This window comes from Phascolarctos cinereus, unplaced genomic scaffold (genome assembly GCF_003287225.1).
Source record: "Phascolarctos cinereus isolate Bilbo 61053 unplaced genomic scaffold, phaCin_HiC Scaffold_4;HRSCAF=312, whole genome shotgun sequence".
Taxonomy (NCBI): Eukaryota; Metazoa; Chordata; class Mammalia; order Diprotodontia; family Phascolarctidae; genus Phascolarctos; species Phascolarctos cinereus.
This window is the reverse complement of record NW_027555847.1, coordinates 367,177,481-367,202,265: the sequence shown is the minus strand read 5'-3', so window position 1 is coordinate 367,202,265 and position 24,785 is coordinate 367,177,481. Positions and strand designations below refer to the sequence as shown.

The following is a 24,785-nucleotide window of genomic DNA, read 5'->3' as shown; positions in this document are numbered from 1 at the left end:
GCATGTTAGTATATTATATATACTAATATATACATATAATAATACATACAACTTATGTAAACTAAATCCATATATGTTCCATATATATTATATAGAATAATATACATATACATACTACATACATATGTGTATTTTGTTGTTATTAATTTGCTTCAGTCTTGTCTGACTCTTTGTGATCTCATTTGAGGTTTTCTTGGCAGAAATACTGGAGTGGTTTTCCACTTCATTCTCCAGATCATTTTACAAATGAGGAAACTGAGGCAAACAGGGTGAAGTGACTTGCCCAGGGTCACACAGGCAGTATGTGTCTGAGGCTGGATTTCAACTAAGGAAGATGGGTTGATGACTCCAGGACCAGCACCCTATCCACTGCACTATCCAACTACCCACATATGTGTATATGTGTTTATTATATATGTATATGTATGTATGTGTATATACTGTATATACACTAAAATTTATATTATATATTAAATATGTAAATTAAATTATTTAAATTTAAATTACATGCATTTAGATTTAAAATCGGTATGTGTATATATACATGTATGCATATACATGCATGTGTGTATACATGTGTGTATATATGTATTGTGTATATATTTAAATTTTAGTGTCATGGAAATGATTTTTTGGCATGTATATTCTTCCCAGTTAACCTCAGGACCCTACTTGGGCAACCCCCCTCAATTACTAAGAATTAGCTCGATAATCAGAGTCCAAGGTCTAGCAGTGACCTTGACTATACATTTGGGGTTTGCCTCACCTTTAAATGTTTCCACTCTGGCAAGCCGAAAGTCCCAGGGTACACTGTATTCTCCAGTCCGCTGTCTTATTTAGACAAAGTTACTCTTGAAAGTCAAAGGTGGCCCACAGCACCACCTTCTGGGCAGGCGAGGATGAGGGAGATTTCAGCTCTTTTCCTAGCTCCACCATCCCCACCTTTATCTTCATCTACGTTCTGGCTCTCCTCTAATACTTCTTAGGGATGGATCAAAGGGGCTAGAGAGCAGCATAGGAGATACAGAAATGGCCCTGGAGTCAGAAGCCCATTCCTCTGATACCTGCTATCTGGGTGACCATGGACAATCATTCAACCTCTCAGTGATCCAGGACATATAATGCATCTCAACTACTCAGTGCTGATGGAGCCACATTGATTAATGATAAGGACATGCTCCCGCAGAGATGGGCTGAACACTTCCATAGTGCTCTCAACAGATCATCACCAATCAACGCTGAAGCCACTGACCATTTACCTCAGGTTGAAGTCAATCCCTTTCTGGACAAATTTCCAACTGAGAAAGAAGTTTTGAATGCCACTAGGCATTCTCCTGTGGTAAGACATTTGGTGCTGATTCTATTCCAGCTGAGATTTACAAGGTAGGGGGTCCATTGCTCATACAAAAACTGACTGAAATTGTCTGGGTTATATGGCAAAAAGATGTTATCCCCCAGGGGTTCAAGGACACCTCCACTGTCCATCTCTATAAAGGTAAAGGAAATAGATTGTCCTGTGACAATCACATCGGAGTCTCTCTCTTAGTCATTCCTGGCAAGATTCTTGCCACAGTCCTCCTTAATAGGCTGGTCATTCACCTGGAAGATGGCCATCTGCCCGAGAGCCAGTGTGGCTTCAGAAAGGGCCAAGGAGTGGTCGATATGGTATTTGCTGCCTGACAACTCCAAGAGAAATGCCAGGAGCAGAACAGAGGTCTGTATACAAGTTTGTAGATCTGACCAAGGCCTTTAATACTGTCAGTCATGAGGGCTTATGGAAAATTATGTCAAAATTTGGTTGCCCAGAGAAGTTGATCAGTATTCTACATCAATTTCATGACAGCATGCTTGTCTGGGTTCTGGATAATGGATGATGCTCTCATGCTTTCCCAGTCACCAACAGACTGAAATAAGGCTATGTGCTTGCTCCCATCCTTTTTAGTGTGATACTTTCAGCCATGTGGTCAAACTCCTTCAATGAAGATGGACAGAGCATCAAGGTTAGCTACTGCATTGATGGTAAATTATTCAACTTGAAAAGGCTACAAGCCAGAACTAAAATGGAGGGAGTGCTGGTGCATGATTTTTTGTTTACAGATGATTGTACAGTCAGTGCAGCCTCTGAAGCTGAGATGCAACAAAGTATGGATTGATTCTCTGCTGCTTGTGCTAATTTTGGCCTAACACCACCAAGAAAACAAAGGTGCTTCACTAGCCAGCACCACACCATCCATACATGGAACCATCAGTTACAGCAAATGGAGAAGTTTTAAATACTGTGGATAAGTTCACTTTGACAGTATACTTTCCAGGGACGTACACATTGACAGTGAGGTTGATGCAGGCACTGCCAGAGCTAACTCAGTATTTGGGAGGCTCTGAAGGAGAGAAGAGGTGTTAGACTGACTACCAAATTGAAGGTCTACGGTATGCCTGTGAAGCCTGAATAGTACACCAGCACCATGCCAGGAAACTGAATGACTTCCATTTGAATTGTCTTAGGAAGATTGTGAAGATCACCTGGCAGGACAAGATATCAGACACTGAGATCTTTTCTCGAACTAAACTGCCAAGCATTCAAACTCTATTGCAGAGAAAGCAACTTTGATGGGCTGGCCACATTGTTAGAATGCAAAATGTACACTTGCCAAAAAGACAATTCTATGGAGAACTCACATGGGGCAAGTGTTCTCATGGTGGTCAGAAGAAGCGATACAAGGACCCTCTGAAGGTTTCTCTGAAGAACTTTGGAATGGATTAAATGACATGGGAGACACTGACACAAAACCACTCAGCACGGTGTGCCCTCAAGAGAGAAGGTGCTGTGCTCTATAAGCAAAGCAGGATTGAAATAGCTTAAAAGAAATGCATCAAGAGATGCACAAATTTAGAGAATCCACCCCAAATGCTCACATGGGCTATCTGCGCCCGACCTGTGGCCGACCATTTTGAGCTCATATTGGCTGATCAGCCAGAGTCAGACACACTGTAACTTGACTCTGTAACATAATTGACTGTAACTTAATGATGCCATCTTGGTTCTCTCTGAGAATGAAGGACAACAACTAACCAATCAACAGCCTCCAGGAAACTCTCTAAGACAACACGTTGCTGTAGAAATGCCATCCGCCTACGTTCCTCTGGAGGAGCTCCCTACACTGAAGAAATCCTAGCTCCAGTCCAAAAAAGGGTGAGGTGGAGCTGGTTCCACAATTTAATCATTAAAATAATAAATATTAGAATCCTTCCAGCATTTTAGGTGAAGTTTTCTACACTGTGTCTGAGAGACACAGCAGAAAGTCAGGAGACCAGAGTTTTCATCTTAGCTTTGCTACTCGGTAACTTGGAGAAAATCATCTCCGCAAATTTGAGAAAAAAGAATTTCCCTTCTCTGGGCCTCAGTTTCCTCATCTTTAAAATGAAGGAGTTGGACTAGATGAGCTGTAGGGCTCCTTCTGGCCCTAAAATATGAAAAAGCCAAACATGGTGGCTAGTCTATAGTTGACACCAGGAAACTAATGAAAAAACATTATAGAAATGCACTAACTGCAAAGCAAACGTATGCCCATATTAAATCCCCTTTCTGGACCTTTTGCTTGCTTATCACTGTATTAGCAGAATTTATTCTCACTGCACTGTTGATTAAAGTTGGACAGATGGTGATGCTTTTAAGTAATATGTTCATTACCAAATGTCACACTACTAACAGCTATTTACCATAGCAGAAATTCATTCAAATAAATAGAAAATTAATCATCCTCCAGCAGGACATCCTTCCCAACTATAGCATTGTGAAAATGTGGTCTGTGCCTAGTATGACTGGGCTTTGGGATTCCTACTCACCCCTACCCTAAAGCACATGGAGCTTCTTGCACCTGCCTACAGAGAATTAAATGAAGAGGAAGATAGATACAGAACTTTAGGTCTAGAAAGTCAGGCCCGTGAAGCAAAATCTCTGATGAGTCCCACCAACATGGAAGGCTTCAAATATGGCCCCAATGATGGACTGAATACCTTGGTGTCTGAGGATAGCCTTGCTAAGTTCCCCCAGAAGGCTTTTTATATGTAGAGCTGGTTGGGCTTCAGAGACCATCCAGTCTAATCCCCTTATTTTCTGGATCAGGAAATAGGCTCAGGGAGGCCAGGGTCACACAAGTAACAAGTGTCAGAGGTGGGATCTGAAGGGAGGTGCTCGTTCTGACAGCTGTAGAGTAACGAATGCTTTGATCACAGCAACTCTCAAAGAACATCCACTAAGTTAGAGAGAGGCTGTGATCTGTCTCAAAAAAAAGAGTACCCAACATGGACACCATTAAAGTTACTTGAAGAATCAGGGATGTGAAATAATAAAATATATATGATACATAACATATAGATGATATAATATATAATAAGATATATGATAATATACAATGTACATTATATACATAATATATATTATATATAATAAAAGGATAATGAAGTAATATCAAAAAATTTTAAGCAAGTTTTTCTGATAAAGGCTTCATTTCTCAAATATGTGAGGAACTGAGTCAAATTTATAAAAATAACAGCCAGTCCCCAGTTGATAAATGGTCAAAAAATATGAACAGGAAATTTTCAGAAAAAGAAATCAAAGTTATCTAGATAAGTTATATAAAAATGTTCTGAGTCAAAATTGATTAGAGAAAGGCAAATTAAAACAACTCTCAGATACCACCTCATACCTACCAGAAATGACAAATGCTTGAAGGGATGAGGGAAAATAGGTACATTAATTAACTGTTGGCAGAGTAGTGAACTGGTCTAACCATTCTGAAGAACAATTTGGAACTATGCCCCAAAAGATATAAAACTGTGCATACCATTTGATTCAGCAATACCACTACTAGGTCTGTACCCCAAAGAGATCAAAGGAAAAGGAAAAGGACCTGTATGTACAAAAATATTTAAAACAGCTTTTTTGTGGTGGCAAAGAATTGGAAATTGAGGGAATGCCCATCAGTTGGAGAATGACTAAACAAATTGTGGCATATGATTATGAAGTGCTATTGGGCTATAAGAAATGACAAAGAAGGTGGTTTCAGAAAACACATGGCAAGACCTATATGAACTGATGCAAACTGAAGTAAGAAGAACTGGGAGATCATTGTGCATAATAACAGCAATGTTGTGATGATGATCAATTGTGAAAGACTTAGCTACTCTGCTCAATTCAGTGATTCCAACAAAATTCCAAAGGACTCATGATGGAAAAAAATGCTACCCACCTCCACAGAAAGAACTGCTCTGAGTAAAAATTGAAGTACAATTTTCTCACTTTATTTATTTTTTTAATATGGAAATATATTTTTCACTATTTCAGATGTATAATTGATATATTGTTTACCTTCTCAATAAGTGAAAGGAGGGGTAGGTAGGAGGGAGAGAATCTGTAACTCAAAATTTAAAAAGAAAAAATGTTTAAAAAATAATTTAAAAATAAAATTACTTGAAGTACTGAAATCTCCAATTGAGGAAAGCTTCTAACTTAACTATTTAAAATGGAAATTAGTTAATCAAGCATTTCTATTAGCCAGACTAATTCCGCACCAAAAATATCTTCCATCAAATAATACTAAACATTCTTCATACAATATTAGCTTGAAGTTGCAGAGGCAGATAGGTGGCATAGTGGATAGAGTGCTGAATTTGGAGTCAGGAAGGCTTAAGGTCAAATCTGGCTTTAGACACTAGCTGTGTGACCCTAAGCAAGTTGCTTAAACTTCCATCTGTCCTAGTTTTTTCATCTGTAAAATGGGGATAATGATAGCACCTATCTCCCAGGCTGTTGTGAGAATTAAGTGAGGAAATCAAGTGCTCTGCAAACCTTAAGGTAAATATATACCTAATTTTAATAATAATAATAATAAAGTACTTAATATATACTTAAATATGAATGCTAGTTATTACTATTGTTACATAATGTTAACATTAAATACTCTAATACTACAAATTATAAAGCTAAATATTATAGCTTTCAACAAAGACAGAATATACAAAACAATGCATAGTTACTATTGGTAAAGAAAACTAGATAATCTATTTTAAGCCCCATAATTCCAAAGTAACACAGCAAGAGAACTCTGGCTTATCTCAGAATATAGACATGGCTATAGATATCGTTATTGTTGGGGTCTGATGCAACCAGAACAATGTCATCAGTATAAACAGGACCTCAGCATCCATAGGGACTGCTTCTCTAATATGGCCCCTGTACTCGTTATCTCATGAGCAGTGAGATGGCACAGTGGATAGAGTGCCAGGCTTGCAGTCAGGAAGGTTCATCTTCCTGGGCTCAGACATTTACTAGCTATGTGACCCTGGGCAGGTCACTTAACCCTGCTTACCTCAGTTTCCTCATCGGTAAAATGAGCTGGAGAAGGAAATGGCAGATTTCAGTATCTTTGCCAAGACAACCCCATATGGGGTCACAAAGAGTTGGACATGCCTGAAAAACGACTCAACAACAATGAGGCTAAGCTTATCGATTTGATCCTTTTAATGAATTTGATGCTTCTGTGGCCACGTGATATATCTCAACCCAACCAGCCATCTTACAAATCTATGGTCTGGGTCCTAGGGGAGGCTGCATAACAACACATATTCATCACAATTGCTGGAAAAGCAATGTAAGCCCTGTTGACATTGCCAAAGTGCAGGGGTCATAAAAAGTCAGGCACAGTATCGCATTGTTGGTGGAACTGCGAATTGGTACAACCATTCTGGAAAGCCATTTGGAAGTATGCAAATAACATGACTAAAATGTCCATACCAGAGGTGGGGAACCTGCAGCCTAGAGGCCACCTGTGGCCCTCTAGGTCCTCAAGTGTGGCCTTTGACTGAATCCAAACTTCCCATAACAAATCCCCTTAATAAAAGGATTTGTTCTGTCAAACTTGGACTTAGTCAAAGGGCTGCACTTGAGGATCTGGACAGCCACAAGTTTGTCTCCAAAAGAAGAGATATGAGAAGACACTCCCTACCTACACCCAACTAATTTAAAGAGGTGGCAGTCCATGGTCAGTCAAGAAACATTCATTAAGTGTTTACTAAGTGTCAGACACTGTGCTAAGTGCTGGAGACACAAAGAAAAGCAAAAAATAGGCACTCACAGTTCAATGGGAGGAGATGATATGCAAATAACTACAGAAATAAGTATATACAAAACAAACTGGAAATAATCAAGAGAGGGAAGGTACTGGAATATATAATGTCATATTTTTTTTTGATCTGTTGATTTGTTTTGCTAAATTTTGTTCTTACTTTTTCTTCTTTTCACCAAAAACTCTTTGCCACAAGGGATAACCCTCAGAGATGGGGATATAGGGAAATATAAGTGATTTAAAAATAAAAGATGATAATTATTTTTTTCAAAATCAAGATGTATGTAGTAGAAAGTCATGGTTTCACAGATGTCTTTTTTCTGTCCTACTCAAAGAATTGTTCATAGTACCATTAAGTACACAAATTAACCCTCATTTGACTCTCCTTTTTTCCTTTTCTTTTTTTTAAAATTATTTAAAATTATTTTTTGTTTTTACATCACCTAAATTACCTACTCCATCTACCTCCCTCTTCTTCCTATAATGAGGAAGAAAAAGGAAAAGACAAACATCTCAGTAAAACTAACCAACATAACAAAAAAAAAAAAACCTGATAATATATGGAGTGTTCAGTAGCCACTGTCCCCGACATCTGCAAAGGAGAGTGCGGAGGGAATGTAACTTTTATATCTCAAAGGTTCTGTTTTAAAATCCTGATTTTCTAAACACAAACAAGTAGACCACAACACATAATTTCAGATCTTTTTTTGTGTGTGGTTTCAAAAGGTCTGCAGACATTACAGTGTTGCATTTCTATGAAAAATGACTGCACTGAAGCAGGGGTTCATTTCATTATGATTCCTTCAGCTGATGAAATCAAACTAACCAGGTAAAAGTTTTCATTTTCCGTATTATGAGTTATTTTTTAATTGTTTCAGTGTTCTGCTGAAGGCTTTGTTTACTTAACAAACCAGTTCACCTTGCTGAGCTTCTAGCCTTGCTGAGCTTACCTCTTCCATTCTCTGTACGAGGTTTTCCAGTTCTGTGATCTGGCTGTGCTTTCCTTCAAGTCTCTCAGTTACTTGCTTCAAACTTTCTACATGTTGTTTGAATTTCTGTCCTTTTTCAAGGTTGCTCACCTGTGGTTGGAAAACACAGTTGTCAAGGTAAGAATATGCATTTCTAAACAACTTGTCCATTTCTATGCACAAACTATCAGTTTTTCTTGTATAATTTTTTATTTAACCAAAAGAGAGAGGAAAGGGATTGCAAAAACATGTAACAGTTTTTAAAAATCAGTTTCCTTTAAAAGTAGCTTGAAAACATTGAAAAATGCAGTTTCTTTCAAGAATGGATGGAAGAAAAATATTTATCAAGTGCCAGAACTGATACACAAACGATATAAGAATAACTGCATAAGCAAATACATAGTACCTTACAAGGAGATATGGGATGAAAGGATCAATAGATCACAGATTTAGAGCCTGGAGGAAACTTAGAAGCTACTTTGTATCACCCTTTCATTTTACAGATGAGGAAACTGAGGCCTAAAGAGGCCCAAAGACATAAGCGATAATCATCAGATAGGATTTTTAACCTGGGTAATCTGATTCCAAACCTAAAGCTCTTTAAACTGGACTATGCAATAACAATTCTTAAAAATAAATTCTAATAATCTTAAGGCAAACTAGAGTAGTAAGAATCAGTAATGTGAATGCCTTGCCTTGAGGCAGTAGAACAGTGGGTAGAGTGCTGGGAAGACCTAATTTAAAATCCAGTCTCACGGGGGCAGCTAGGTGGTGCAGTAGATAAAGCACTGGCCCTGGAGTCAGAAAGACCTGAGTTCAAATCTGACCTCAGACACTTGACACTTAACTAGCTGTGTGACTCTGGGCAAGTCATTTAGCCCCAATTGCCTCACCAAAAAAAACCCCAAAAAACAAAAAAACCCAGCCTCAGATACTTACTACTGTGACCCTGGGCAAATTAATTAACCTCTGTTTGCCTCAGTTGCCTCAACTGTAAAATGCAGATAATAATAGCACCTATCTTCCAGGGTTGTTGTGAAGACTGAATGAGATAATATTTGTAAAGAGCTTAGCACAGTACCTGGAGTGCAGTAAGTGCAATAAATGCGTACTCCCTCCCCTTCCCCGCCCCATTCATACAAAAAGAGGATAGATTTTTTTAAGATATAAAACTAAAATCTCAGTTAATTATAACTAAGATTTCACAAAAGAAAGTTTTATTCCATATCATACATCTCAGAAATCAGAAGGCATAATCAAGAAATGAACCTGATTTTATGCTATACCATTGAAACTTTCAAGAGCTCACACAGGCTCACACAGCACCCCAATCTTACTTAAGAAGTTGAGAGATACAGAAAGGCCAAAGCATTTTAGAGATAGGAATGTCTCATAGTATCTTAGAATATAGGAGCTGGAGAGAACAGAACCAAGGGAACGTTGTATACAGTAACAGCAACATTGTTTTAAGAATGTTGTAAATGGGGTACAGAAGTCTATCCTGCTCTACAGGAAAATAGAAGGGGAAGGGGATAAGAGAAGGGAGGGGGGAGAGAGAGAAGAGAAGGCAGACCAGGGGAAGGGGTATTCAGAATGCATGCCATCTTGGGGTGGGGGGAGGGGTGAGAAATTTGGAACTCAAAAACTTGTGGAAGTGAATATTGAAAACTAAAAATAAGTAAATTTATATTAAAAAAAAAGAATGACTTTGAATGAATAAGTTATTTTGACTATTATAAATACCCAAATTAACTATAAAGGATATATGAAAAAAGATACTATTACATCCAGAGAAAGAATTGATAAATAGAAGTACGCACAGAATAATTATATATATACATACACACATACACACATATAGATACATACATACATACATACATACATACATACATACATACATACACACATATCTCTATTTGTGCCTAATGGTAGCTGGGGCGGGGGTGGGGGCAGGGTGGAAGATAGAAAAAAAGAAAGAGAAAAAGAAACATACATGATAATTTTGTTGTATATTTGAAAGGAATAGCAAGTTATGCTTAGTAGAATTGCAGTTTTATGTACAACCGTCTTTTTATTTTACTGTGTTATGGAAATGTTTTATTTCATAAATATGTATTAATATAAAAAAAGGAAAAATAAATATTAACAATAAATTAATTAATTTTTAAAAAGAGTGTGGGAGCTGCAAGAGACCTCGGAGACTGTGCAGGCCAACCTCCTAAATTCATTGATGAGTAACAGACACCGAAAGGTAAACTGGTTTGCTTAAATCACTAGTTTGTAGAAAAACTGAGACTAGGACATAGGTCTCCTGACTTCTAGCTGCACTGTGTCACACTTATCCTGAAATATCTCCCCCACTGTCCTGTAACTTTGCCTGATATTTCTAGCTTTATCACATTTTGTCTGTGCCAATGACCTAGTTTCCATCAGCTAACCCTTTTTCTAAGATAGCTTCACCTGGTTAAGTACCTGTTGTCACACATCAGCCATCAGGCTCTCAGAAAGCATAGTAGGTGAATCCAAGGCAGCGTGACCACAACAGGCAACTGGAGAGATACTTAAAGCAAAACTTACTGGCTTGATAACTGTGTCCAAGTCAGCCCTGATCATCATATCACAGACCTAGAGTTGGGACACCAAGGGACCAGAGGACATCTGGTCCCATCCCCTAAGAGTCAGAGGTGGGATTTTAACCTAGGTCCCCTGACTCTAGAGCTAAGGCTCTTTCCAAAGTACCACACTGCCTGTAGTAGCCCAGGAGAATGCATAGGACTACAGGCCTATCTAGACACAGGGCTGGCATCAGAATACGGCCAGCCATTAGGACACACAAACATCCTTTGCCATTAAGGTCCTGTCTACTCAATAGGATGCTTCTGCAGCCACTTAGAAACTGGTGGCTTTGGCCATTAAGTTGTTTACACTCAATTTTCTAAGGAAGAATTAGACAGATTGAGAAGACTGGCTTTTGATAGGAGAAGGGATTTTATACCTGTAATAACTTTTTATCATCTTCATGCTTTTTCCTAAGTTCATCAGACCGTTTCTGATAGCTGTCAAATAATTTCTGGGCAACATTGCGCAGCGCTGCAGCACCTGCTTCTCTTGAGGCTTCCAACTGAAAAGAAAAAAAAAATTCCTGTATTATGTTTACATTTTTGAAGTATTGAACTAGAAACATTTGGGAGGCAACTAAACTGAAGAGGCAGTAGCCATGCCATTTGGAACACAAGAAACAGTCAAGAGAAATCAACATACTGAAAAGAAAAAATTCTATTTCAAATGATTAACTTCTTACTCATTAAAACCAACAATGCAGCCAGACTGTTCAAGTAAACATGTAACTTCTAACACTTTTGCCTTTACAATTTAACTCCCTTCAAAGAATCTCAGAGTACTTATACATGGCTTTGCAAACATTTCCTCACCAAAGCCCACATGGCCTTACCTTGTCATTTTACTGTCCAATGGTTAAAATGGCAGCATTACAAGGTGGTGGAGGGTCTTTATGTAGCGAATATTCCAGATAATGAACTAAAGTGTAAAATTTCAAGCATATTTTAGGAATCTGTCACCAAGACTGTCACAGGCAGACCTCTGATACTTTGGTTGCTACCTGGTCCCTCTAAAGCCTCCTTATCCCCTTCCCCTCATCCCTACCAAATTATCATGTACCCATACTCATGAACAGTGTAGAGAGTATAAGGAAAGAGATACAAGGTAATGACCATGCATAATGATGACCCTGGATTAACTCAACTGATTAAATCATGGCCACAAGTTCAAAGAAGAGATTGGCTAGTTAGCTTCTTTCCAAAGTCAGACTGTACTCCTAACCTCCATCTTACAAGTCAGTTGTTGTAATCATGGATTATGATGAAAATAATAATAATAATCATAGTTAATAATGCTTACTATGTGCCAGACACTGTGCTAAACACTTCACAATTATTACCTGATTTGATCTGCACAATAACCCTGGGAGTTAGGTGCTATTATTATCCCCATTTTACAGATGAGGAAACTGAGGCAAATAAAGATTAAGTGATTTTCCCAGGGTCACAAAGCTAGTGTCTGAGGACAGGATGTGAACTCATGTCCTCCTGACTCCAGTTCCAGGGCTCTATCTATTGTATCACTTAGCTACCCTAATTACTTCAAAGAGGTGGAAACTCTTAAAGCCATACTAGGTTACTAATATCATAAACAGTATGTTACCGTAAATCAATTCAGAGTGAGTCACAGGACCACAGATTTAGACATGGAATAAAACTCTGAGATCAACTAACCCAAATTCTTCATCTTATTGGGTAGAAAAACAAGGCCCAGAGTGGTTAAATAACTTGCCCCAGGTCACACAAGCAGTATCAGAAACAGGATTTGAACCCAGGTCTTCTGACTGCAAAGCCAGTAATTTTTTCCACTGTACAAGTGGGATGGGTATTTGGGATAAAGTAATTGGGATTTGTGCTCTGAGACCCTCTGGGAATGCATGAAACACCACCTTGAAAATGCAATGTTATCCATTTTCCTTTGTGGACCTGGTGCCAATGCCAGAGATAAAAGAAAAGTAAATTAATCTAAATATAAGCAGAGCAACTTTTACCTTTCCTTGTACATTCACTCAGTGGATCTTGCCCTTCCAAAGTTCCCAGCCACAAGGCTGGGGCGCTGCCAAAAACCTTGGTGGTTTACACATTTTCTGGGACTTGTACGTCTCTATGTAACAAAAACAGAAGGAGGGGGAGAAAAGTACCCTCTCTTTCTCTCTCTTACACACACACACACACACACACACACACACACACACGTTCCAAAATCCTCTCCTACCCAAACTAAACATGGGATTTTAGAGATGGAAGGGAACATGGAGATCATTTAATCAATGCTTCAATTAAAGGAAGATAAAGATTTAGCCCCAGGTACTCAACTAATTTTTGATGAAACTGGGATAAGTACTCAAATTTCATTGCTCCTAGCATGGAACAAAACAGGAAACAGAAAGCTGAGAAAGTAGAAAGTAGACTGATGGATGGGTGGAAAAAAATACCTTGTGACTAAACCTAGGCCCCATTCTCCTGCCTAATAAAAGACCTAGATAGGTGGATACATCAATGACAAAACCAAAGACATTCTACGTGTAGCTGAGCTGAAATGCAGTCAAGCAATTGGTCAGAAATCCTATGATGTTCTCTGGGGTAATGCTTGCTGCAGAATTAGGTGAAACTCACAGTTAATGCCCTTGACCTGTCTGCGCATTTTCAAAAGTACGAAAGCATCACTTCTAGGAATTTAAACATTTTATTGACTTCAGAACTCAGTCATAATCACCACACCTTGATTTTCAAGACTTCATTTTCTTTGTTCATTTCTAGGAGTTGTAGGTCTTTGCCTCTCATCTTCTCCATCATCAGATCAAAACTGGAACGAGAGGCCTCCACCTGGGACTCGGGCCCATCCTCAGCAGTGTGACAAGAGTGCTGGAATGAAGAAATGTGAAAGATGATGATCTTATCTCTTGTTTAAATTCAAAACCTTTGATGACATGAGTCATCCCATTGAGTTTCACAAAGAAAAGAGAAGTCAGGTCAGGGCATATGAGATAGAACAAATAAGGTTAATCCAGTACATAGTCACACCAAGTTCTAGACCTCATCTCTTGTATCTGGATCTTCCATAGACTTACAAAAGACCTGAAACAAAGGAGGTGATGAAGTTCTGTTCTAGTATTTCTGACTGGAAAAAATATTAACATGATATTAATAGACATAAAAAAGTCATGTGCCTACTGCATTGGGCATCAAGCCATTCAAGTATTTAATTATTAATGATTCAACTCTGTTAACCATGTCTCTTGTGTTTGCATATTTTTTTGACCTGTGTAATTTCACTGGTGTAGGAATCTCTGGGGGAGGAACTCCTACCCCATAGATCGGTGACTCTTCTGAGTCTCAAAGTCCTAAAGAGTTGTCCTGGAGGACTCACAGGTTCAAGTGACTTACCCAGGGTCACAAAGTCAGTACAGTCACGGCTAGGACTGAAACCCAAGTCTTCTTGACTTTGTGGCTAGCTCTTTACCCATGATACCACACTGCCTCATGGGTCATGTAGCTGGGTGTATTTGCACCGCACTTTGAATCAGCTTCTTGGATAAAAAGCTGTGTTCCTAGAACTTATCTCTTGATCAACAACAATTTGTGGAACAGAACCTGAATATACTCAGCTTTAAGGGGCTGCTGCCCTCAGTGAGTTTGGGACCTAGTAATGTCTCACCCCTGATGACTTGCTAAGCAACAGGTCAAAAGTACTACATCACCAATAGAGCTAAGAGAGATAGTAACTTATACCTTGTACCCTGAATGCAAGTCACCTTATGTATACTCTTAATCGGTTTCTTAATTCAACAACTTTAGGGACAACAATGTCAGTATAGAATTCTTACAAACAACAGAAGTTTTGTGTGCCTAAGACAAAAGATCTGATCTAGCTTCATTGTTAGATTTAAAGATCCTGGGCAGAAACTTATTAACATAAACAAGAATACTGTACCTCTTGGGTTTTTTTTTTAATGCAATTCATACTAGGTTTATTTAGAGACCCAATTCTTCCTTACACAAAAAGTTCTCTCTCATTTATTACCTGGGCTCTGCAAAGTCAAAAGTGTGAACATACTTGTTAAGTAATGTATTCACTCTAGTTCTGCCATTCTATCTGCTCCAAAGAAGAAATCCAGTCCTTTATTTCTTTATATCCCCCTCCCCAACTATCCCACAGTGCCTAACACATTACTCTGCACTTGAGAATAAACACTCAATAAATTCTGAGTAGAAAAGTCATTTTCATGGCTATCTATACAGAAATCTTAGAAAAGGTAGCAAAAAGACCATAACTCAATGGAAAATTTGATATAAAAGTTCCAGAAGAAATATAAGGAAATCATTGAAAACTAATTATAAGCCACTGCTAAAGGTTAAACTGTTTTACTTATGATATATGAAAATGTTATCAGTATTCTTAAAATTATTACCATTACTAAGGTAGTTTGAAAGAAAGGTTGTGGCTCAGTTTTGTATGACGGTGTCATTCTAAAAAGTAAAATTGGGTAGGAAAAAGTAAAAAGGAGCAATTATCTCATAAGAACAGGGTGTGAAAGGAAGAACTAATACAGAGGAAACAGGGGGTGGTGGAGGGCTGGTGATGTTGGAACCTTACTCTCATTTAGGTTGAAGAGGAAACAAAGTGTATATCTGAAGAAGTTTTGAAGTCTTCTGAACTTCTAGAGAGGTTAGAAAACTGAGGGATAGGGTCGGGGAGAGACTTTTAAAAGGTTGTATAGAATAAGATTAGAAGGGGGGAAAGATCAAGGAGGGATTTTAGAGAGGTGAGTAAAATAAGGAATAAGAGGGTAAGGGGAAAACATAAGATAACAGGGATAGGGTAAAAAGAGGCTGAAAAGGAAAATGCTGAGTAAAAAATGAGTATGTAGAGGGAATTTCACAAATAATAATTAGAACTTTATCAAATCATAAGAATACACATCATTCCCCAATTGATAAATGGTCAAAGGGTATGAACAGGCTATTTTCCAATGAAGAAATCTAAACAATTTATTGTCATATAAAAATGCTCTAAATCATTACTGATTAGGGAAATGCAGATTAAAACAACCTTGAGATATCATCTCATACCTACTAGATTGGCCAAAATAATAGAAGGGGAAAATGACAAATACTGGAGAGGATGTGAAAAAAATTGTGACACTAATTCATTGTTGGTGGAATTGTAAAATGATACAACCATATTGGAGAGGAATCTGGAATTACGCCCAAAGAGTTATTAACTACCTATACCCTTTCACCCTGAAATACCTCTACTTGGTCTATTTCCAAAGCTGATTAGGGAAAAATATGTTTTACTTCTAGCAGCTCTCTTTGTGGTAGCATAGAACTGGAAATTGCAGGAATGCCCATCAATTGGGGAATGGCTGAACAAGTTGTAGTATATGATTGTGATGGAATATTACTGTGCTATAAGAAATGATGAGTTCAATGATTTAAGAAAAACATGGAAAGATCTGCATGAAATGATGAAGAGCAAAAGCAACATGAGCAGAACCAAGAGAACATTGTATACAATAAGAGCAATATTGTTTTAAGAATAACTTTGAGCAAGTATGTTATTTTGTCTATTGTAAAAACCAAATTAACTATAAAGGACATTTGAAGAAAGATGTTATCTGCATCCAGAGAAAGAACTGATAAATAGCAGTATGTATAAAATAATTTTACATACATCTATATATCTATATCTATCTATACACACACACACACCTATTTAGGTCTAATGGTAGCCATCTCTAGGGCAGGGGGAGGAAAGAAAAAAAATTTACATCATAATTTTGTTGTATATTTGAAAAGAATAGCAAGTTGTGCATAGTACATTTGTAGTTTCATGTACAATCATGTTTTTTATTGTACTATGTTATGGAAAGGCTTGTTTTATTCCATAAATTAAAAACAAAATAAAAAAAGAAAAGATAGAAATAATACATTATGGGAAACAAAAGAAAAAAAAAGAACCTTCTTCACCTCTAGAATACTCTCCATTCCAAACACACAGGGTCTCCTTTAGCACTCTAACTCCAAGGAGTCTTTTTATAGTTAACCTAAGGAAATCACAAAATAAAATCATAGTGACTTTAGCAATTTCTTGTTTTCCGAAAGCAGAGAAGTATGGGAAAGTTTATTAAGCCAATACCTTTGCATCTAATTTGTGATTTGTGTTCTTATGACCTATGTCATCTTTAAATATCTGGTATCGGATCTTCTCTAGTGTAGTTCGAATCTGCAGAAAGAAAAAAAAATCAGCATTGTTGTTCAATTGGGCTTTTAGTGATCTCCTTTCTCTAATCAGGTTTAGTGCCCAAAGTAGATAATTTAGTTCAATGGTTTTAAAATATTTTGGTCTCAGGATACCTTTACACTCTTAAAAATTCTTGAACACCTCAAATATCTATGAATATTTACCATATTAGAAAGTAAAACTGATAAATTTAAAATAATTTATCAATTCATTTAAAATAACAATAATAAACCATTATACATTTATATAAAATTTTATTTAAAAAAACTACATTATCCAACCCCAATTTAATAAGAACAGTGGCATTGTTTTACTTTTTTTTGCAAATCTTTCAACATTTGGTTTAATAGAACACTGCTGAATTCTCATATATGTTTTTGCTTTCAATCTGTTATAATGTTGTTTTGCTTGAAGTATATGAAGAAAATTTGGTCTCACGCTAAGAAATCAGAAAAGGGAGAAGTATTGTCATAGGCAAATATCAAATTACTTAGTGTAAGTATGAAAATAGTTTTGACCTCAAGATGTTCTGAAAGGGTCTTGGGGATTGTAGGTGTCTATGAGCCACACTTTAAGAACCACTGATTTAGTCTGATCCCTTCATTTCGCAGATGAAAATACTAAGGGGTTAAGTGACTTGCCCAAAGCTCTCAAAGGTAATGAAGTAACACAGCTAGGACCCAAACCCAGGTTTTCTGACTTCAAATTCCATACTTTTTCCATTACATTCAAGACTTCTCTTTTATGCTGTGAGGATCAAATGAGATAATATTTGTTAAAAGTGCTTAGCACACTGCTTGGCACATAATAGGAGGTGCTACATAAGTGCTTATTTCTTTCCTCTTTCTGCTCTTATGCTTCTAAGTCAAGGTGCCCAATATATGCATGGCAAATAAGAAATATGAGTAGTGATATTTAAAATGACTAAGTCCTACATAAGCATCTTTTTTGCAAATCTCTCTGGATAATTCTCAGCAATCTAAACAAAAACAAAGTTCTTGATTTAAGACCATGTCTAGTTAAACCAGAATCAAAGACTATTACAAAGCAGTTACTAACGGAGAATTTTTGTAGGATAACACATCAGAAAGATTGATTCCTTTAAGAGGGAGACTGAGTGTTTTGCTGAGCCAGAGAATTTGAAACAAACAAACTGATGAATTCTGTTAGAATTTATTAAATCTGACACGATACATTATTCAGTCTCAAGCAAGTTACAAACTGTGCAACAGTTTACAATTATTTTTAAAGCCCCATAGAGAGGACTTTCTCTTTTAATCAATCACTCAATCAACAAATATTTATTGAGTACCTACTAACAACCATAGAGAATGCAAAAGTAGTATAAAACAAAATCCTTATGAAAAGCCCAAAATGTAATTGAGAGGATAAAATTAAATAATGAGATAATTTGCTGTTGATGTTCAGTCATTTCAGTTGTATCCAACTCTTTGTGACCCCACTTGGGGTTTTCTCAGCAAAGATACAGGAGTGGTTTGCCATTTCCTTCTCTAGCTCATTTTACAGTTGAGGAAACTGAGGCAAACAGGATTAAGTCACATAGCTAGTAAGTGTCTGAGGACAGATTTGAATGAAGATGAACCTTCCTGACTCTGGGCCCAGTGCTTTAACCACTATACTACCTTGCAGACAAATTAAATAATACAAAACATTATATAATTAAGTACTAAATGCTATAGAGTTCCAAGTCTGGTCAGACTCAATATATAGGTCAGATTCAACCCTTTATTGTTTGACTGATGAGAGTCTCTGTATCGTGTGCTCCAATCTTTCTACAGAAATCATTTAACACCAGAGGACTGGAAAGTAAGAATATTTCAAAGGACCAAGTTGCATCAATTGACACAGTATATCTGCATATACTAGAGATAGTAGGATAACAAATTTTTTCAAAATAAAATAATATCTGCTTGTAATTATTTGTATTTTAAGTCCACTTGCACAAAAAGAAATTATAATAAATTACAGCAAAATTTTTAAAAATTATTTGCAAATAATAAAAAAATTCTTTTGTAATTGATAGACCTGGTTTTTCTCATTATAGAAATAATGTGATTGTGAGAAAACAAATACTACTACATTTAGTGCCATGATAAGGAAGTTACAATAGTACCTAAAAATCAGCACAAAGCAAAATAGCAAGAACGAACATTTCATATTCACCTTTTTCACATATTCTGTTTCCTCAATAATGTGAGCAGATGCGGATTCGTATAATGCTAAATTTTCTTCTTGTACCCGTGTTTCCTCCTGGAGTACTTCCTTGGTCATTGTCAGGGTTGTCATTTTGTGCCGGTGTTATCTCTCTATATTTAGAGAAAACAGAATTGGGTTAAGTAAAAGGGATTTCTTTCTTTGAGCATAAAAAATGCATCCAAATGCAGCAAAAAATTCTGAAATTCACTTGTGTTTATGCATGTCTAGAAATTTAGAAATCAAAGCATGAAATGCATTTCCCCAAAATAATCATTTCTAAAAATTCAGTAGTTTAAGAACAATAGAGAAGAAAAAATGTAAACCTATCCTTGCCATTTAGTACAAGATTATCAAAAGCCAAAAGAAAAGAAAAAAGTGAAATCTGGAAATGAACCATTAATGAACATTTCAATTTGAACACACAAAGAAAATACCTTGTTTACTAGTCTCACATTGAAAAGAGATAGCCTTCGGCATAGCCAAAGGCCTCCATTTTCTCTTTAACCTAGGAGGCAACCATTTTATGGTAAAAATGCTAGATATTAGGCCTGTCTTCTCTTTATTCTTTGTGTCTTTTAATGATGTTATTTGAGCATTTGCTTTTAGCAAAAGTAGAGCAGAGGAGGGAAGCCCAGTGGATTACATTTTAGGCTAGAAAGAATTTCTAAATTTTAGGAATACACCAAGAGTCAGTCAATCAGTCAGTCAACAAATGCTTAGTAAGGGGTTACCAATGCTAGGCTCTGTATTAAGTCCTGAAAATACAAAGAAGGGTGATATCATGGTCCCTGCCCTCATGGGGCAAATATTCTAAAGATAAAGACAATGTGCGAGTAATTATGTACATACAGGGTAGATGGAAGACAAACTGACAGAAGAAGGCAAAAAACAACTTACTAATTAATGCCTCTGAGGTATATGCTTATTCTGGGGAAGACAAGGGATAAGGAAAGCTATACTACCCAATCTAGTTTTAATTTCTATTACCAATTTCTCCTCTTTTCCCTTTATTTCACTTCATCTTTGCTCTTTCTTATCCCTTGTTGAGTATTTTATATCATAAATCTGACATTCTCAATACTTAGCTAAAAATATCATGTAAACTGACAAAGATATAAGATACCATTATTCATGGTATTCTTCACAATAAGGTTGTCTGTATTCTAAAAATAAACAAATAAAAAAACCTGAGCCTATGAAAATTTTGAAAATCTTATCAACCTGTTCTATTATAAAACTCACAATTCAAAATTCAAAATCCTTAGTATTTAAAGTATTTTATCTACAAGTCAGAAACAGCAAGGAATCTCTGTCCTTTGGCTATTGAAACTACCTACATGGTCATTTGACACAAAAACCCTTAATGAGAGGGGACAATTTCATTTGCTCCCCAGTCTAAGGTCTCTTACCCAAGATCATCAGAATGAAATAAGAGCTTTGTTTCAAGATCTAAAGGTTGTTACAAAAGGGTAACTGCCACTACTATCTTTGGCCTAACTACTTTACTGTACTCATGATCAATTGTTCCTTTAAAAAAACAAACAAAAAAAGGGGACACATCTACCAGCAGATACTTAAAAACTGCCACGTAGCATAATTACTCTTGGATAAAATCCAATTTGGGCAAGCATTTCAACCTGAACTAAATCTCCCAGCTCAGTTTTCCATCTAGGTCAGCAGCAGCAGCAACAGTTTACTATAGGTAGGAAGGTAGTTATATTTTCTTAGATTAGTCAGGGAAAATAGAGCTGCCATTTTGTAGAAGTGATATCTCATTATTAGGGGCATTTGACTTCTGCTGTGGAATATTCAAAACAGCTTTAAGAATAAATTAGCTTAAACAGGGAAATAAGAAATACAGGAAATAGGGTATAGAAATCTATCCTGCCCTATAGGAAAATTGAAGGGGAAGGGGATAAGAGAAGGGGGGCAGAGATAGGAGAGAGGGCAGATTGGAGGGCAGAATGCATGCCATCTTGGGGTAGGGGTAGGGGCGAGATGGGGAGAAAATTTGGAACTCAAAATCTTGTGGAGGTGAATGTTGAAAACTAAAAATAAATAATTTTTTTTTTAAAAAAAGAATAAATTAGCTTATCTAACCATTTTGGAGAGCAATTTGGAACTATACCCAAAGGGCTAGAAAAAATGTGTATAAGCTTTGACCCAGCAATATCACTTCTAGGGCTGTAGCCCAAAGAGATCATAAAACCAGGAAAAGGACCCACAATACAAAAATATTTGTAGCAGTTCTTTCTGTGGTGGCAATGAATTGGAAATTGAGGAGATGCCCATCAATTGAGGAATGGCCGAAGAAGTTGTGGTATATGAATGTAATGGAATACTATTGTGCTATAAGAAATGATGAGCAAACAGACTTCAGAAAAATCTCGAAAGACTTGCATGGACTGATGCTAAGTGCAGTAAGCAAAACCAGGAGAATGTTGTACACAGTAACAGCCATATTTTCGATAACTAACTTTGATAGACTTAGTTCTTCTCAGCAATGCAAGGATCTAAGACATCTCCAAAAGCCTTATGATGGAAAATGCTATCTATATCCAGAGAAAGAACTCAGGAGTCTGAATGCAGATGGAAGCATACTATTTGCTCTTTTTTTCTTTTTGTTTTGTTTCTTCTTTCTTGTGGTTCCTCCTATTGGTTCTAATTCTTCTTTACAACATGACCAATGTGAAAATATGTTTAATAGGAATGCATATGTATAGCCTATATCAGATTGCACGCCCTCTTGGGGAGGGAGGGGGAGAAAATTTAAAACTCAAAAGCTTATGGAAGTGAATATTTAAAACTAAAAATAAATTAATTTAAAAAAATGGATTCAACAAAAAAATTAACTTAGAAAAAGGAATCTGCAAGAACCACAGCCCATCATAACCCAAATGGTAACATTCTCCCTTTACTGTCAAACCTATTCACAGAGCACTAGCCCTTTTTTAACCGTTGCAACAAGGAGGAAGAAGAGAAAGTCCTGACTTGTAAGCATGTTTCACATTTACTCCAAACCAAGTATCAGGGAAAATGCTCCTTTTTTTTAAAGACCCCACTAAATCACATTTTCCTTAAAATTGGCACTGTCTAGAAAAATCTAAAATGTGGTCACCATAATGAAAGGCCTTCATAACTTAAGAAGGATGCACCACACAAAGTATGCTCATACTGCTATTTGACCCTCTGTGGAATCTAACAAGACTTGCTGATTAGAAACACAGTCTTAGGTTTAGGAAAGTGCTACAGAAAGTGCTAGAGAAATTAGAGATAAGCTCACTGCCATCTGATCTAACCAAATTATGATCCCTATAAATACAGAACCTCTGTTTGAGAGCCAGCCTGACAGAGTAGATCCAGTGCTGGGCTTTGAGTCAGGAAGGCATATGGAACTCCTGCTTTCAGATGCACTGGCTGTGTGAACCTGACAAGTCATTTAATCTCTCTGTGACTCAGATTCTGAATGTGTAAAATGGAGGTTGATATAATACTTACCCCATTTTGTTTCATATAGTTGTAGAAATGCTAGCAATAGTGATAAGAAAAGAGGAATAAATTAAAGGATAACTTCCAATTCATTTATACCACCGTTTACTTAGAAAATCCTAGGTAATCAACAAAGATACAAATTGAGACAAATAATAGTTTAAGCAAAGTTGAGGATACAAAATTAATACACAAAAATTAACAGCATTTCTATTTAATTATCTAATAAGAACAAAATCCCATAGAAATAACAGAAATAGCAATAATAAAAAGGGAAATTTCATTCAAAATAACTACAACATGCATAAAATATTTGGGAACCAATCTACCTAAGCACACAAAATACTTGTCTAAATTAAATTATAAAATGTTCTTTGAAGAACAATCTAAATAGCTGGATGAACATTCAGTGCTCATAGCTATCCCATGACAATACAATAAAAAGGATATTACTGAAGCTAATTTACTAAGTTTTAATGCAATGCCAGACTAAATATCAAAGACATACTTTGATGTCTGGACTCAATAAAATAACAACAAATTTCATTTGGAGGAACCAATGATCTGGAAAATCAAGGGAAATCATAAAAAAATGAGGAGGGAAGGGGTTATATAGCATTTCCAGACTTTAAACTATTATAAAGCAGAAGTCATCAAAACCATTTGGTATCGGTTAAAAAACAGAAGTAGATCAATGGAACAGGCTAGATATGGGAGAATCAGAAATAAACAAACTCAATACCCAGTGTATGATTATTCAAAAACATAAATTACTTAGGAAGGAACTCTTTATTTAATAAAAACTTGGGAAGAAACTATAAAGCAGTCAGACAGAAATTAGGGTTAGAGCAACATCTAACACCATATTCTACAACAAAATCAAAACGGATATATGTCCTTAATGTTAAAGATTATATCACCAACAACTTAAAAGAGAAACAGATCATTTACTTTTCACAGCTATGGGGAGGAGATGTATTCTTAACTAAACAAGGGATAGAGGCAATTATAAAAGATTAACTAATTACATGAAACTGAAAAGCTTCTTCACAAATAAAAATAATGCTAGGATAAGAAGGGAAGTAGCCAAATGAGAAGCATATCTTTGTATCAAATTTCTCTTTACAGGTTTGGTATGTAAGAAATATAGAAAACTAACAAATATATATGCATGTATGTATGTGTGTATATATATATGCACATATGTAATATGCAAATATTATATATGTATACTAAAGATAAAAGGCCATTCCCAATAGATAGGTGGTAAATGGATATCAATAAACAGTTTTTAAAAGAATTGCAAACTATTAGCAAACATGAAGGAACGTTTCAAATTACTAACAAGGGAAATGAAAAGCAAAATAATTCTGAGGTTTCTGGGAGCAAACTTCATATTGGTAAATACAACAAAAGATGAGAACAGTCAATTTTTGAAGAGTTGTGGGAAGGTAGACACATTAGTGCATTGTTGGTAGACTTGTGAATCAGTGTAACCATTTTCGAATGCAATTTGGAATTATGCAAATAAAGTGACTAAAATGCCCTTATCCTTTGATCCAAACATTCCATTACTAGGTTTAGTCCAAGGAGATCATTGATAAGAATACAGTCCTAAAAACATACAAACAAACAAACAAACAACAACAACAAAAAACAACCCAGTTCTCATATACACCAAAACACCAAAATATTTATAGCCTATCAATTAGGAAATAACTTTAACAAAATTATAGTACATGAATGAAATGTAATATTACTGTGTTGCAAAAATAAAAAGGACAAAAATGATGACTACAGAGAATCATGAAAAGATTTACAACATCTGATACTGCCTGAAGTAAGCAAAGCCAAGAAAACAACATGCACAATGATGAAAACAATGTAAAGGAAAGAAAAGAAAACAATCACAAAACAATCAAAAGTGAATGTTTCAAAATTTAAAAGAACAAGCATGGTCCCAAAAAGCTATGAGAAGACACCTCTGACCCACTCCTTTTACATAGTTGGGAGGCTCACAATTGTGGAATACGCCATACGTATTTAGCCTTCATTTGATATATTAATTGGTTTTCCTGACTTTTTTTTCTCTTCTTCCACATTTTCTTTAAAACATATT

The 24,785-nt window shown here is 36.3% G+C and overlaps 1 protein-coding gene across 3 annotated transcripts in view; it reads right to left on the bottom strand.

The window, feature by feature from the left end:
* CCDC68 (coiled-coil domain containing 68) overlaps nt 1-24,785 on the bottom strand; it is a 79,809-nt gene that overhangs the window by 28,130 nt on the left and 26,894 nt on the right. For all 3 annotated transcript variants that reach the window (XM_020994496.2, XM_020994488.2, XM_020994507.2), the window contains exons 2-6: nt 19,145-19,287; nt 16,856-16,942; nt 13,435-13,578; nt 11,091-11,216; nt 8,075-8,203 (exon numbers count right to left, since the gene is read on the bottom strand). In XM_020994496.2, the coding sequence (XP_020850155.1) occupies nt 8,075-8,203; nt 11,091-11,216; nt 13,435-13,578; nt 16,856-16,942; nt 19,145-19,267 (609 nt within the window). In that variant the 5' untranslated portion in view covers nt 19,268-19,287. The remainder of the gene's footprint in view (nt 1-8,074; nt 8,204-11,090; nt 11,217-13,434; nt 13,579-16,855; nt 16,943-19,144; nt 19,288-24,785) is intronic.